Below are 17,293 nucleotides of genomic sequence, written 5' to 3'. Positions count from 1 at the left end.
AATGTAATGGCTGAAACGTGAACTATTAAACATAATTTTTTGGTTGTGTGACATCACACTCCACTCCATGTTGCTCAAATTGCTGCAAATCGGAGCCGTTCATTTGTGCCAATTTGTGCCATTAAAATGAACCCTGTAACTATGATCCATAACTGGAGTGGCTCATCGGGAAAATTCCCGGTTTGATCATGTATTTTCAATGGCCTGAATAAAACTGAACCACACACTCTCGCCTGACCAGTCGAACCTAGGTTGCCAGCATTCTGCAACTGTGACATTACCACTGCACTATTCTACCACACGTTTTAAACATCTTAATTTAAATATAACTATAATTTAACTATAACTCTAATTTATCAGACACTATAATTTAACTATAGTTATAGTACCCATCAGTGCCAACATCCCCACAAGATTTCATAACTTAATCGGTTTAATACTATTTGAATTGATCACACTCACTTTACATAATTCAATCAAATTAGTTAGAGATTTGTTTCAAATAGGTTTAGCAACGAAATCACGATGAGAAATTTTTATATTTTTATGTAAACCATATGCAATATTTTTTCTAAAATCAAACTGACCATATATTCCATTTTTTCCAGTGTAATTAATGTAGGGTATTAGACAACTAGGCTTCCACCCTTAATGCTCCCATGCAGAGTAATCCACTTTTTCTATCGTTTTTATTTTATTGCAAAGACATAATAATACAAGATACATTGATTATAAATAATCATGCACATCTTTCTAAAGTTTAATAAATGAATATATGGGGTAGTAGTACTACATTATACAGGACATGTAGAAGTAAGCACAGAACACAGTCTGGACATTTACTATTAAGCTTGAATTCTATTCTAAACAGCAAATGCTTAAATGGCGTAAATTTTGAGTGCTAAATTTGGTTCGGTTAATATGATTTGTTTTTAACTTACAAATTCTGTTTTTATTGTATTCTCCACTGACTGCAACCATCAACTCTAGCCCATTTCACTGTTACTTGTGAAATTAACTGTGAAAATGAAAATCTGTGGTTATAGCGCCACTTAGCGGTCAAAAGCAGCAAATGTATTAGCCCAAGTAAAATAAGGTAATTGAAAAGCAATAGTTAAAAACCAAAAAAGAATAAAGAGCCTTTTTGAGCTGTCCATGCCCCACGTCATGATCATGAAGACAGGACCCACAGAACTACCTGGAGTCATTTATGGAGCTCTTATATTGGATTATTGTTGTCCATGTAAACGTACTGAATGATGCAAAGCATAGGAGTAAGTCAACCTCTGAATGGCTAAAAAAAAAAAAAAAGGAAAAAAAGAAAAAGAAAAAAAAAGCACGATTAAAGTTTTGGAGTGGCCTAGTCAAAGTCCTGACTTGGAACCTTAAACGGGCAGTTCATGCTCAAAAACCCTCCAATGTGGCTGAACTAAAGCAGTTCTGCAAAGAAGAATGGGCCAAAATTCCACCACAGCGCTTTTCAAAAGCATCTGATTGCAGTTACTAAAGGTGGCACAACCAGATTTTAAGTTTAAGGGGGTAATTAGTTTTTCACATGGGTAATAAGTGTTGGATAAGTTTTTTTAAAAAATAACTGTATTGTGTGTTTACTCAGTTTGCCTTTGTTTTATGTTGTATTTCAAAAAATTTTGAAGATCTAAATAATATTTATTTTGAGATATACACAAAAATAGAAGAAATCAGGATGGGGCAAATGATTTTCTACAGCACTGTAATATTGGAAACCATGACACACCGATTTTTAGAACAATGAATTAGACGTCTCAGCTCAGAAATAGGGCTGACTGACACCATTTAAAACTTACATCCAGCAGCAGCCGTACTACCTCTGTCTTCCCATAGAGAGCAGCTTCATGCAGAGCAGTACCTGCTTTGGTGACTCTGTTGATGTTGATTCCTACTTTCAGCAAAAGCCTAAGGAAGAAAGAGATAGCGTTACTGCACTTATTTTTCTGTTTGTGTTCATCCATGAGATATCAGGCCAATTAACCTGTATTTTTTTCATCTAGACAAACCACACTTAATACCATACTTCTGCCCCCTAATACACAGACAGACAGACATAAGACAGTAAGAGGGTAGGCTGACCGAATTATGTCCTTATGTCCATTGCGAGCTGCGAGGTGGAGAGGAGTGTTGAAGGCAGAATCTGTAGGGTCCCCACTGTCTCCCTCCAATAAAGTTGTAATCATGTTACTGCTTAACAACAGCTGGACAACCTAGAGGTGGTAGCATGGGACAGAGAGAAAGAAAGAGAGAGAGAGAGAGAGAGATGGGGGGCATGGTGACAAGAGTGTGGCTCAAGAGAAACGTAATGGCAAGCATCCAAAGCCTATATAACTATGGCATAGAACAGGTTTCATTGCAGTAAGCTTTTCAGGAATGCAAGGACTCTACATGTGTTTTCAATGGATGAACCAGGGTCAATCATAGCTACTGAGTCAATGTGTCTATCAAAAAAAAAAAACCTTCCTAAAATTAACCTTGTGTCAAAACCTGAATCAGAATAATGTGTCATTTATGGTACTTATTGCATTCTCCTATTTCTAATTATGTATGACTTTTCTAATTAAGTAAAAAAGAATAAATATTACATACAAGTAATTCAACTCCATTGATCAAAAACACACTTTTTATTTGGATAATTTTCAAATGGAGTTCTACTGGGCACATAGTGCAATCTGGCCATTATTTCATAAAAATGTATGATGTCCACATTTGATTTTAAGTGTTTGTTTGGGGTATAGAAAACAATAAATGTTTAGACGAGCACTGGTCTCTCTCTGGGACTGCAATTCCCAGAACGCACCTTCATTCTAATCACACACTCCTGCATTTTACACTCACAATCACATCTCACCTATAAGAGACTGTTTAAACACGTAGTCTTTGTGAAGTATTACACTCAGTTGCCATAGTCTCTGTGGTGTACCAAGCCTTTATATTCATAGCTTTATGTTTCATGGTTTTGATCTGGTTCTTGTCCTCATTATTTGAGTCTTGTCTTAGTCTAGTTTATCCTGTTTGCTGATTGCCTGACCATTTGCCTGATTTGACCACGCTATTGTTTCATGATTTGGATTTGTCTGCCTATATCTCCTATAATAAAACTCTTATCTGCATTTGCATCCGGCCGCAACTCCATTACATGACATCTCTAAAGTGCAATTTTAAAAAATTCTGATTTTGTTTTTCATTTTTACTGAAAAGTCTGCTTATGGAGACTTATATAAATATAATATTATTTAGGATTATATATTATTTATTCTTATAAATCACTTTATATTTTTAATTATTAAAATAATGATAAAAATTACACTGTGATGAATGAAGTACACTTGGCTATGTAATTTATTTCATAGTGTTCCAAGTGTTATGTTTCTAAGAAAGTTGGTGTCTGTAAAGCAAAACAATTTAATGTGCATTAATTTATTGACTGTTAAACAAAATTTAAATGTGGAATTAATAATTTTATATTTAATTAAATGTTTCTTATTAGGTTTTTGAGTGCGGTGTTTGTTTTAGATAGTTATGCCGAGTTCAGGAACGGGGAATTTTTTCTTGTCCAATGTATATGAATGATGATCAGTTTCTATTTAAATGCTGTTGACAATGGAGCTGAAAACATGCAGTGAAGGCATTTTAAGAAACTTTTTTGATCATTTAAAGAAATGAGGCATAGTCTTAGTAAACCAGTGTTTGCAGCAGGTCATAACAGCAAAATGATACTCTACTAAGTACTAAAGATGCTTTCCATGAAGGGGTTGAATATTTTTGAAACTGGAGAAGTCATTAAAAGTTGCATTTCCAGTTGAATTTGGGGGAACCACTTGAAGCATCCGTTGTGTTGAACTATTTCAATTGCTTTTGTTTGATTTGTTCATTGCAAACAGCTGAAAGTCTGTAAATTTTGACAATAAACCTGATTCGCAATGGGGGTTGAATAATTTTGATTGCAACTGTATAAATGTTCCTTAGCTAGCCAAAGTTAATGTTAATGCTATTTACAGTATGCACCCTTGGCTGTTAAAAATGGCTGACAGTGGCAAATGGTGGAACTGGATTAAACTTGCCTTTCAAAGTAGAGTTGCTGCCATTGAAATGTACTATAATGTTCATGCATAGGTCCACTTATTCATTCCATTCAGGAGCAGTGGCGTATCGTAGCCAGGAATTGATTTCAAGGGGGATGAGGAAATATGCAAAATAGAAATTAATGTGTAATCTGTACAATTAAATTGACATGATGTGTGATGCATTTGCACATTTTGTGCAGCTGCCATACAGTAGTAGGAGCAGTGATGGCACAAAGTAGCCATATATGTCACGATCTACTAATCTAGTCAAACCATCTTATCATATTAATAATGTTGAAATAACATGCCTTTATGACAGTTCCTCTGAAAATTATTTTTTTTAAACATGGGAATGTTATGGGAATATGGGAAAATCATATTTTATCTTATAAAACCAGATCTACCCTTCATTTTCTCCCTCTGCAGTAAAACTCCAGTAGTTCACAGTCTGTCACCTCTATATCGCTCTGCTCAGAGTGTAGCTAGCTGTATTTCAAACAGAAACAGGAAAAATCCTGATTGGTTAATCCTGTTTCTTACCATAGTTATGAAATAACTGGGCAAAACATGCTCAATAGGCCCTGTTACTTAATCAGTTTGCACATTTGTGAGTGCTAACAAGTTCGTACATTTTAAATATGCAGAAACTCTTTCTAAATTGGGGCTCTCAGCATATTTGCATGACTAAGCAGGTGTGGCCACATTTTCTGTGGGCACAGTTAGAGTTCGTAGAGTAGGATTTTCTGCCACAAATTTAATATATGGTCACTGTAACTGGGCACAACCATCACAGCTTTGTTTCTGTAGAAGTAAATCAGAGGGTCAGAATATCTCTGGGAACAAGTCTCAAGAAAGTCCATCTCTGGTCATCAAACCACAAGTGGACAGCCTTAAATACAGGTCTGATATGACCACTCAGAACACTTGTGGAAGTGGTGAGTGATGTGTTTTCATGTGGTATCAAACTACTTTTGAACTGCCCAAACATATTGTTGTCCCAATGTATTTTCAACATCGTTTCTCGTTTATTTTTTCTAATCCTACTTTATTCTGGACATGTTTATGTTTATTTTATGTTTTATTATGTTAATTGACAACTGCTGCTGAAAAAAAATAAGAGTGCAGAAGATAAGTGAAAAAAGCTCTTCCAGTCCCGTCTGAAACTATTGGAACGGCAAGGCCAATTAATTTATTTTTGCTGTAGACATTTTGAGATCAAAAGATGAATATGAGAAGAGAGTTTAGAATTTTATCTTTTGTTTCCTGGTATTTATATGTAGATGCATTAAATGAAATAGAATATGGCAAATTCTGTATCAGACCACCCAATTTGTAGGCGATGCAAAAAAAAATATTGGAACATGTGACTGATATGTGTTTCTTGTTACAGATGTGGCCTTTAAGAATGCACATTTTTTCCAAGTAGTTTCATGAAATTCGTCACGTGTGATCATGTGGTACCCTTCAGGCATGCTACTTAGAATTTCAATTCATTTGTTGTGCTTTGCACAATAACCACCAGATGGCGCATGGAACAACATACTGTAGCTCAACACACAGTATGCTAAAAAATGGAATGTGTGGTTACGCATGGCTTGGATAAAAATATTAATTTTCTCATCAAAATGTGATTTCATTGCTTATGCTAAACTTAATTTAAACACGTTTCTAATTACAAAATTGAATTATGTAAAGTGAGTGTTATCAATTCACATAGTACATGTACTATAACTATATAACTGTTTAACTTAATATGGCTAAAACATGTGTTGTAGAATAGCGCAGTGGTAATGTGGTGGTTGCAGGATGCCAGCAACCAGGGTTTAATCCTCACTATTGTGTGGTTTAAATGAGTTTTCTTTTCTTTTTTTCAGTGCAGAAAGTCGATTCGTCTGTGCACGTGTGAATGTGAATGTCCTTCCTCAAAGTAGTGTTGAATGAATTCCATTTTCTTCTTTCTTGCCAATGGAAACTTTTGTTCTTTTTTTTCATTTAAAGTTTCACTATTAAAAAAACTGGTTTAAAGTGAACACAGAAGTCCTATAGCTAGGCCAGATCAGACTGCTCTTGGCCACTTCACCTTGGCAATGAGTAGTCTTGAATCGATCTTTAAATATACCTAGGCTTATAGAGTATTACATTATATATTTAACATAGAATTAACATCATTCTCTGATAGTGTCTGATAATCTGTTACCTGCATGTTTAATGTTCTGAAAACATAAAATATCCACAAGGAAACATGAATAAATGAAAAAAATAGCCTAATAATGGACACAAATATTTAGTAATACGAACACTGGAAAATCCATTTACACGTGAGTGCATGAGTGTAATGCAGTGAATCATTATTTTATGTGCTTTGTAAACGCACACTTCATTGTGCTTTCTGCAGGAATTCACGAGATAATGTGTTCATAAAAATTACTTAATTCTGTGCGTCAATTTAAAAGTTACTTAATTAACAGTTGTGAGATAAAAAGCTGCAACTGCAGAGTTACCAACTCTCACGCATTTACTAAGTCTCAAAGAAAAGACAATACCGTGAGTGCTGCGCTTAAGAGATGCTCGTCCAGTGCATAACTTACATTTTATCGCAAAAAAAATTGCTGAGTTGTTGTAGGACTTTAAAGATGCCCATGCATGCGTGTCAAACAGATGGAGCACAAGAGAAAAATGAGAAATTAGACTAAATTATGCATTTTGATCAAATATTTGTTGTTGGACATCAAATTTACGCAAGGAATTGTAATGGTCTTGGTATAATGGTATAATTTTAAGGTCTAAATGCATTAAACATAGATTTTTAACATGTAAATGCAGTAAACATAGGTGAAAACATTCGCAATTTCAACGCTTCTGAGTCCACCTCATCACAATCCTTGTGGAGACAGGCGGCCTTTGAAATGCAGGAACACACTGAGGCGTTAACAAGGTTACGAGGTTATGGTCTGATCTACCAAGTGAAGGTAGAGTATTTTCACTGCAGAAACAACGGTGGCTTTGGATCAGTCATTTTGTAAGAATGTGAGACGCGTGTCATGTTCATGTTTGGGGAGCAATCCAGTTTGGGACTGGGACCTTGCAATCTTCAAAGGGATAATGGACCGGTCTTTCTTTGAAGATGCTATTATAAAAGAAACCAATGCTCCCTACATTAGGGAAAACCTCAGAGTACATCATTGCTTTTTCTAGGACAATGACCAAAAACATACTGCTGCAAGCAGAATCATTGCTGCAGATTGTATAAACTGGCTGAAGACTCCACCAGAATCCCCTGATATTAATCTTATTGAGATGGTGTGGCATACTCTGAAAAACTACATTCAAAAAGAACCAAACCTAGCTACAAAGTCTGACTTAATTGCTGCCATAAATAAATTCTGGTTCGAGGAACTTACAGTAATGGCATGCAACAAGTACATAAATAGACAATCGAACATGCATGCCAAACACAAGTCATACAATTACTGTGACACCCACTATATAGGGAATAGTCATTTTGTGAGTGACTTCGGATACAGCATGAAACGTCTGAACAGTAGCTCTACGAGGTCTGTTGCAAAGATGGACACAAAGACAAAAAATGCAACTTATAAAATCATGTAAGTAATAATAAATACATAAGGTCACAGTTGTGAGATGCAGCGTAAACTCTCAATTGTGAGAATTAAAGTTGCAATTGTGGGAAATAAAGCCCCCCAATTCAGTGTGAGTGAAAATGGCAAAACCGGTTAGTCTGCAATTCCACCTCACACCCCGTGAATGGAACGTGAAAAGAGATTGACTTATCCAACTCCTCCAAAACAGACGATTGACTTTGGTCCGTCTTTTAAATCCGTGGAACAAACATTACTGCTAAAATCATTGGATTAAAATAATTCTGATACTAATTACTGTATACTTTTTGCAAATTATATTTAATACAAGCTTAGTTGAATTGAAAAGTGATCAATAATTTATTTGCTTGGGCAATACATGAGCGTCACTGTTTTAAAAAGTGGTGGGGATAAAAATGTGGGGGTGGTTCACTCACCGTTTCTACTTATTACACCACAGCATGCATTGTGCTGTTTCTTTCTTAAGATAGGATTTATGTATAGTAGTCTAATCCAGTGGAGTCCAACCTTTTTTCCTGCGTGTTTGGCCAGTCTGGGTGCATCAGCATGTCCTTTGACAATCCAAAACTTTTTGTTCTTGTGGAAATATTTCTTTGACACAAAATCGGCTTGAAGGTCAGCAAGCTCATCTTCACATGTAAGGGTCAATCACCCACGATTCCTTTGATAAGTATTCGTTAACATTGGCAAAATAGGATTTAATTTCCGCCCGGAGCATGTTCATGTGCCGGGTAAACTTTGTGCATAAAGACGAAGACACAGTGCCACCAGACTGTTTCGTCAGCAGTGGAAATTATCGTAGCTCACCTTATTACATTTTTCCAACTCTGAACTCCAGTTCCCACACAAAAGTGTCGAGAGCATCTTTGCACTGCATGATGCTTGATTCAGGACCCCGCATCCGCTTGTCTGTCTGATTGTAGAGAGTGAATGTATCTGCTAGGTATACCATTTTGATCCAAAACGCAGTCAGTTAGCTGTTCGCACAGTGGTCGATTGTAATCTTGCAAGAATTCCTTTATTCCATAAAATGCACAAGCACTTGTCCACGCGACAACCAGCCTACCTCTGTGTGTAACAGCAGTATTTGATGCGCTTCATCCTCACACAGCTGTGCAAACATTCTCTTGTTAGTAGGGCGTGACGTAATGAAGTTTACAACTTTAACAGTAGTTGCCAGGGTGTTACTAAGGTCTTCCAAAAGTTTTTTACTGGCCAATGTTTGGCGATGTAGCATGCAGCTGAAAACTGTGCACCCTGGGGCTTTTTCCTTCAATTGGCTGTTAAATCCTTTGGTTTTTGCCCATCAATGCTGCGGCCTCATCAAAGCAGCATGCAACAATATTCTCGTAGGGCATATTGTTGGATGAGAGATAAGAGTCCATAGCTGTAAAAAAAATATCTTGCCCTGTTGTTGTTTTGGCTAGATTGGTAGACATAAGGATGTCTTGTTTCAAGTCATCACCGTCAATATATTGCACATAAACGATGAGCATGGATTCGTCTGACACTGTTGTTTCGTCCAACTGGATGGAAAAGGGAACATTCCTAAGTTTCTCATGCAGGTGGTTTTGACCATCTCCAACCAGTTTATCAATTCTGTCTTTCACAGTGCTGTCAGAGAGTGGGACTTTTCTAACTTTATCCACCACTTGTGAGCCACACAGCCTCTCTACAATTTTCAGGCAGGTGGGCTTGATTAGCTGCTCTCCAATATTGTGCAGCTATACAGGTATTGAATGTGATTAAGTTAAGTGTAGGTGTGAGGTTGTGTTGTGCATGTACATCTCTCTTCAGTATGTATGAAAATATATATTTTCCAGGGGCGCTGTATCATGGCTGACCCTGCGCTCTGACCCCAGCTTCCTGACAGGCTGGGGTATGCGAAGAAAACAATTTCACTGTGCTCTACTGTATATGTGACCAATAAAGACTCATTACATTACATATGTAAGCCAAGTTGTAGAGTAAAGAGTAGAGAGGGGAGAAATAATTTTTTCTTTTTTCTCCCCTCTCTACATTCTCGTCTCACATCTTTTGTTGGAGTGTGTGCAAATTAATGAAAACTAGCAGGGTGAAAGCAGACATAAAATGTAATTCTCTCATGATCTCTACATAACAAAATAGTTGTTTTCTCATGATCACAACTTAATTTTTCTGTGTACTTGACATAACATGTCATTGTTCTGGAGGCAACAAAAGCTTAAGGCAATCCTGCATGGATGAACAAATTCATTTTTACTTTGATCAGGGACTCACTCAAGATGAAATAACTCTTTGTCAGTGATTGAGAACTTCCACATTAGTGTCTTATACTTGAGAAGGAGACACCCCTCTCTCTTAATGCAGAGATAAAGTCCATCTCAACAGCAGGCAATTATTAAATTTGTGATGGTGATGATGAAGACACCAACATGCATGCAAAACCAGTTCCATTAACAAGATTTTCTCGTGATTAAATTATGTAGCGAGAAAACAGCTTTTTGTTATGTCGAGATCACAAGAAAGTTTTATGTGGATCAAAAGAAAATTAAGTGGTGGTCACAAGAAAGCAAGAAAGAAAAAAAATAATAATGATCCGTGGCCACTTTGGGCTTCTGTTCTTTTGTGAGGTTTTATAAAATTACATTGAGATCATGAGAAAACAACTTTTGTTATGTGGAGCTAATGTCATCACCGCACTACCAAGTAAAGTGCTATCATGTCAGCGATGTGGAACTATCTAAAAGTTTCAGATAAGGATGTCAAAATAGCTATTTGTAGTCTTTCTCAGCTGGGGATAAATAAGTTTATCTTGGTCTCATCAGAACACAGGACATGGTTCCCATAATCCATGTCCTTAGTCTGCTTGTCTTCAGCACACTGTTTGCGGACTTTCTTGTGCATCAGCTTTAGAAGAGGCTTCCTTCTGGGATGACAGCTATGCAGACCAATTTGATGCAGTGTGCGGCGTATGGTCTGAGCACTGACAGGCTGACCCCCCACCCCTTCATCCTCTGCAGCAATGCTGGCAGCACTCATACTTCTATTTCCCAAAGACAACCTCTGGATATGACACTGACCACATGCACTCAACTTCTTTGGCAATCTTCTTATAGCCTAGGCCAGGGGTTCCCAAACTTTTCCAGGGCAAGGCCCCCCAAATGGCATTAACATTTGAGTGAGGCCCCCCTTTTGCAAGATGTCTTTAAAACACATTAAAAATACAGACTTCTGAATATATCCCCCTTTTTTTTATTAATAATTACATCTTACATCTTTACATTACAATACATTAGGAATTGATTGTGTGTGTGTGTGGTTGTCTGAGAGTGAGAAAGAGAAAACATACTAGTGGGAGGGATGGGCACACCAAATTGTTGAGGCGGCCCCCACTTTGAAAACCACTGGCCTAGGCCATCTTTATGTAGAGCAACAATTCTTTTTTTCAGCTCCTCAGAGAGTTCTTTGCCATGAGGTGCCATGTTGAACTTACAGTGACCAGTATGAGGGAGTGTGAGAGCAATGACACCAAATTTAACACACCTGCTCCCCATTCACACCTGAGACCTTGTAACACTAACGAGTCACATGACACCGGGGAGGAAAATGGCTAATTGGGCCCAATTTGGACATTTTCACTTAGGGGTGTACTCACTTTTATCACCAGCGGTTTAGACATCAATGGCTGTGTGTTGAGTTATTTTGAGGGGACTGCAAATTTACACTGTTATACAAGCTGTACACTCACTACTTTATATTGTAGCAAAGTGTCATTTCTTCAGCGGTGTCACATGAAAAGATATAATCGAATATTTACAAAAATGTGAGGGGTGTACTCACTTTTGTGAGATACTGTATATATATAAATAAATTGTTGTTATTTTTTATTGTTATTTTTGACTTTAATAAAAGTGCTGTTAATTTCATTGCCTTGTCATTTTTCAATTGATATTCACTCAAACACACGAAAATGATCATATTTATAGACAATTCTACATATAGGCAGATCTTTTAAAAACCATTTGTTGTTGTTTTTTATGTAATTTTCGGTTTTTGGCAAAGTGTATCCACAATTTTTCGGTTTTGGCAAAAAAATTTAATTTTGGTGCATCACTAATTATAACCGATATATGTTGCAGTCTGACCTAGACCGGAACATCCTTCCATCCATCTTCTATACCGCTTAATCCTTTTTCAGGGTCACGGGGAAACCTGGCGCCTATCCCAGGGAGCACTGGGCACGAGGCGGGGTACACCCTGGACAGGGTGCCAATCCATCGCAGGGCACACTCACACACCCATGCATACACTACGGACACTTTGGACATGCCAATCAGCCTACCATGCATGTCTTTGGACTGGGGGAGGAAACCGGAGTACCCGGAGGAAACCCCCGCAGCACAGGGAGAACATGCAAACTCCAAACACACAAGGCCACGGTGTGAATCGAGCCCCCGACCCTGGAGGTGTGAGGCGAACCTGCTAACCACTAAGCCAAAGAAAAAGTTTACGCATCAGGGTGAAACGGGGGGATAAAAAGCTCCACTGGAATGAGTTAATTAAATATCTTAAAGAAATCAAAAACCAACTGCCAATGTACAGAATAAATGCTTAACAGCTAGTTAGCGGCTTATTTGCTCATTTAAGGTGGCTCTTACCTTGAGCCGGCCGAACTCACATGCCAGGTCCAAGGGAGTTTTCTTAGCCTTGTTCACACAGCAGGGGTTAGACTGATGCTGCAGCAGCATCTCAGACTAAGGTGTGTATGAGAGAGAGAGAGAGAGAGAGAGAGAGAGAGAGAGAGAGAGAGAGAGAAGAGGGTGGGAGGGTGAAACACACAAACAATTTCTTATCTACAACTATAGGCTGTAGTCATAAAAACATTCATTTATTGATCCTTGGCACAACACTACATAAATATTTTTAAATACACATTTAAAAGATCTCAACATTGTAAATGGTGACAATAAACATTTATACAAAGTTCTCTTAAGCATAATTATGACCTAAAACAGCAACAGATTTTCACACAAGTACTAAAAGTATATAAAAAGAACCCAATTAAACACAGCAGAAAAAAAATATTAAAATTGTCATTTATTTATTAAAGAAAATTATCCAATATTGCATATCTGTTATTGGCAAAAGTACTGTATGTGAAAGTTTGTTTTCAGTATCTGGTATGACCCCTTGTGCAGCAATAATTACAACTAAACGTTTCTGGTACATGTTGATCAGTCCTGCCCATAAGCTTGGAGGAATTTTAGCCCATTCCTCAGTTCAGAACAGTTTCATCTCTGGGATGTTGGTGGGTTTCCTCACATGAACTGCTTGCTTTAAGTCCTTCCACAATATTTCTATTAGATAGATTAAGGTCAGGACTTTGACTTGGCCATTACAAAACATTAACTTTATTCTTTTGGTAGATTTGACATGACTTGTGTGCTTTGGATCTCTGTCTTGCTGCATGTCCCACTTTCGCTTGAGATTCAGATCACAGACAGATGTCCTGATGTTTTCCTTTAGGTTTTGCTGGTAAACTTCAGAATTTATTGTACCATCAATGATGGCAAGGCTTCCTGGTCCAGATGGAGCAAAACAGGCCCAGCCCATGATACTACCATCACCATATTTCACAGATGTGATAAGGTTCTTATGCTGGAATGCAGTGTTTTCCTTTCACCAAACATAACACTTCTCATTTAAACCAAAAAGTTCTATTTTGGTCTCATCCATCCACAAAACATTTTTCCATTAGCCTTCGTTTTGAATCAAACCATCCAATTTGTAGGTGAGCAAAAATATTGGCATATGCGACTGACAGGTATTTCTTGTTGCCCAAGTGTGTCCTGTTAAGATTGATGTTTTAAACAATAAATAGCCCAACATGAAGAACAGAGAGCTGTTATGGGAGAAAAGCAAGCCATTTTGAAGCTGAGAAAAGAGAAAATAAATCAGAGGCACTGCATATTGGGCATAGTCAATACAACAATTTGGAAAGTCATGAAAAAGAAAGAAACCACTGGTGTACTGAGCAACAGACACCGAATGGGTCGGCCAAGGAAAACAACAGCTGATGATAAACATTGTGAGAGCTGTGAAAAAAACCACAAAACAGACAGTCACATCACCAGCAACCTCCACAAGGCAGGAGGGAAGGTAATACAATCCACCATTCGAAGAAGACTTTGAAGGGAGAAATATAGACGGCATACCACAAGATGCAAACCACTCATCAGCAGTAAGAATCAGAAAGCCACATTGAAATTCGCAAAGAAATACAGAGATGTGCCACAAAAGTTCTGGAAGCAAGATTACCAAAGTAATGGAAAGGCCGAATGTGGAGAAAGAAAAGATCGGCTTTATGATCCAAAACTTACAAGTTCATCTGTTAAACATGGTGGACATGGTGAATCTTTATTGATGATGTAACTCATGATGGTAGCAGCAGAATGAATTCAGAAGTTTACAGGAACATTTTGTCTGCCAATTTACAGAGAAATGCATCCAAATTAATTGGGAGGAACTTTATCACTCAGCAAGACAATGATCCAAAATACACTGCAAAGTAAACAAAGGACATTATCAGGGGAGAAAGCAGAAGGTTTAGACTGGCCAAGTCAATCACCAGATCTTAATCCAATTGAGCAGCATTTCACCTCCTGAAGAGGTGAAACAAAGAACAACTGAGTTGCAGGCTTGATGTAGTTATTCAGAAGCAAGGGATAGGCAACCACATGGACTGAAGGGAGAAACCCCCTGAAAGAACAACTGATAAGCTATGGTACAAGTCTGGAAAAGCATCACAAAAGAAGAAACCAACAATTTGGTGATGTCAGTGAGTCGCAGGCTTGATGCAATTAACACAAGCAAGGGATATGCAACCAAATATTAAGTGTTATTTACTTTCATTTTTAAGCAAGCAAAGATATAGGAATAGAAAAGTATTGAAGGACTTATCTATTCCTATACTTTTGCTTGCCTAACAACTGGGTGTCTAATACAAAATTTTCTTTGTTTTATGCTGTTTAACAAATCTACATGTAAATAGCAAGAAATAAGAACTGAAATCCTAAACTCTCATCTCGTATCCATATTTCAATCTCAAATCCATATGTCTCTGGTGCATAGCACAAACAAATTAATTATCCTAGTCATTCTAATAGTATCTAAGGGGAGTGTATATACCCTTTGAAAGAAGGAAAAGTGTATATACCCTCTGAAAGAAGGAAAAAAAAAAAGCTGGCTGTGTTGTAGGTCACAGCAAACTAACAAACAAAAAACAAAAAATTAACCAAACAGTGGTGATATATTATAACTACATATTTATCGATTTTTGACAACCATTACACAAAATAATTTAGATTTTTCTAAAATAAGGAGAATTATCTTAGCACATTTTTTAAGACTTACACCATCATATGCTGACATAATGGATAAAGTTAAATGATTGATGGCTCATTCAATACAATTACCTAGCAAATCAAGAAAGTCAACCAAACAGCATTCCAACATATGAAAAGTTTATTTAAGGAGTTTTTTTTTTTTTTTAATTACAGTGTAGGTACAGAAGAAACCGCAATGCAAACAAGTATCCAATAAAAACATTATAGTAGTAAATCAGAATGAAATAAATAAATAAATAATAAATTAAAGAAAAGGATTTCTTAAAACTTGGTGCTTAAATTTGTATTTTATTATATGTATGTTATTTTATTTTATATTATATAAAATAGTCCTAAATCTCAACCATTGTGCAAAGTGTTATTACTACTGATATCCTCTCTTTTGTTCTACTTAATTGCATTGTAGTGGTACTAAGTACATATCTGCTTGCAATACGTTCTACAGATAGGAACACTGCGGCAGAGTCAATAGGTGTGCCCCTTAAACAACACACCTCCACAGGCCACCCAAAGAAATGTCTGTTTGGATGAGGGTGCAACCATGTTACCTTTGCAAGGACATGGTGCAAAGTACAGGCCTGAGATTTTACATTTATCACAAGAAACCTTTTCATGATCCCAAGAAGCAGCTCTGCATTTGGGTCTAGGACTGGTTCCTCAAAGCTGGACTAACTACAACACCACTTAGCAGAAACAAGGGCAGATCTTTGACTAGGCCTTTGAACTACTAACAGAAAGAGTTATTCCAAGACTTATTACTTTAGTGTACATCCTGGACAAACAGACCACTTGGGTGACAAAACTGTTATATTTTATTCTCCTATCACAATGTCATGGAATGGGGCAGTGGTTCAATTGTGTTTGAATCCTCCAAAAGAAGTGTTTCAGATGAGATCTGGGCATAATGTTTTATATACATCATGTCAGTTATACTGTTAAGTGACAAAGAGCCCACATCTTTGCTTGTCAAGATGTTCACAGATTCAGCACTATAACAAGCCACTGGCATGTAAAGCTGCTGGTTCTGCTGAAAATGTCTCATGACATGAACTCCAATGATTCTGTTGCTGTTGTTATGATACTGCCCTAACATTCCATTGAACCACTCAAAAGGAAAGCACCAAAATGAATAGACAGGTCCATAATCTAAATTACAATCGTTTAAATGTAAATGCAGATCCATGTTGGGTATGCAGTTCAGTGGCCCATAGAGATTAAAAAACTTGGACAAAAATCTCTGCAGATATCTGTCAGCTATTTCTAGTCATCAATAGAGATAATTCATGAGCATATGATAATGCATACTTGTACAAAATCAAACCACATTTCATAGTGTCTGCAATCAGTCCTTTCAAACTAAAGAGAGAATGGATAGTTGTCCAGTTTTTCCATTGGTGAGCAGCAAATCCGCTGAATCCAGAGGTAATTTTATGGAGAATCCTTCCCATATCCTGAGGCACCTTTACAACAACAACCTTGTTCACGTTCAAGTACCTTTATCAACAACTAGTTGTTGATCGATTAAGCACACCTTCTGGTGGATCTGGAACTTCAGCTGACGGCATGTCTTCATTAGGCATGCCCAAATACCCTTAATGTGAATTGCCATACTTTCCTGTAATAAAATAAAAATACATTTAGATACAGCTATAGTTATATATGTACCTACAGTTGCAATCAAAATTATTCAACTCCCATTTTAAATTAGGTCTATTGTCAAAATTTACAGACTTTCAGCTGTTTGCAATGAACAAATCAAACAAAAGCAATTGAAATAGTTCAACTCAACAAATGCTTCCAGTGGTTTCCCCAAATTCAACTGGAAATGCAACATATAATGATTTCTCCAGTTTCAGAATTATTCAACCCCCTGAATAGAATCCCTCACAACAGCGCAAATATGCAATACATTTGTTGTCTCAAGCACACCTGATGCAACTAATCAAGGGCTTCATTAGTTGCACCAGGTGTGCTTGAGATGGAACACATGAAATACCTGAACTGGCTAGGGGCAGAAAATATATAAAATACCTGGACGGAGCAGAAAAAAGGAAACTACCAATGGCTGCAACCAGATTTCTGAGGAGGCAGGTTGTGAAAAACCCCTGACTGACTGCAAAAGACCTGCAGCAAGACTTGGTGGCAACAGGCACTGAGGTTTCAGTGAGCAAAGTATGACATGTACTAT

The 17,293-nt window shown here is 37.2% G+C and overlaps 1 protein-coding gene across 9 annotated transcripts in view; it reads right to left on the bottom strand.

Moving 5' to 3' along the window:
• LOC128621280 (caskin-2) overlaps positions 1–17,293 on the bottom strand; it is a 106,478-nt gene that overhangs the window by 32,522 nt on the left and 56,663 nt on the right. For all 9 annotated transcript variants that reach the window (XM_053646990.1, XM_053646981.1, XM_053646962.1 and 6 more), the window contains 3 exons: positions 12,358–12,453; positions 2,110–2,240; positions 1,827–1,935 (listed from right to left, as the gene is read on the bottom strand). In XM_053646990.1, coding sequence (XP_053502965.1) covers positions 1,827–1,935; positions 2,110–2,240; positions 12,358–12,453 — 336 coding nt within the window. The remainder of the gene's footprint in view (positions 1–1,826; positions 1,936–2,109; positions 2,241–12,357; positions 12,454–17,293) is intronic.

The sequence above is a fragment of the Ictalurus furcatus genome, chromosome 2, assembly GCF_023375685.1.
Source record: "Ictalurus furcatus strain D&B chromosome 2, Billie_1.0, whole genome shotgun sequence".
Classification (NCBI taxonomy): domain Eukaryota; kingdom Metazoa; phylum Chordata; class Actinopteri; order Siluriformes; family Ictaluridae; genus Ictalurus; species Ictalurus furcatus.
This window is presented reverse-complemented; position numbering and strand designations above follow the sequence as displayed.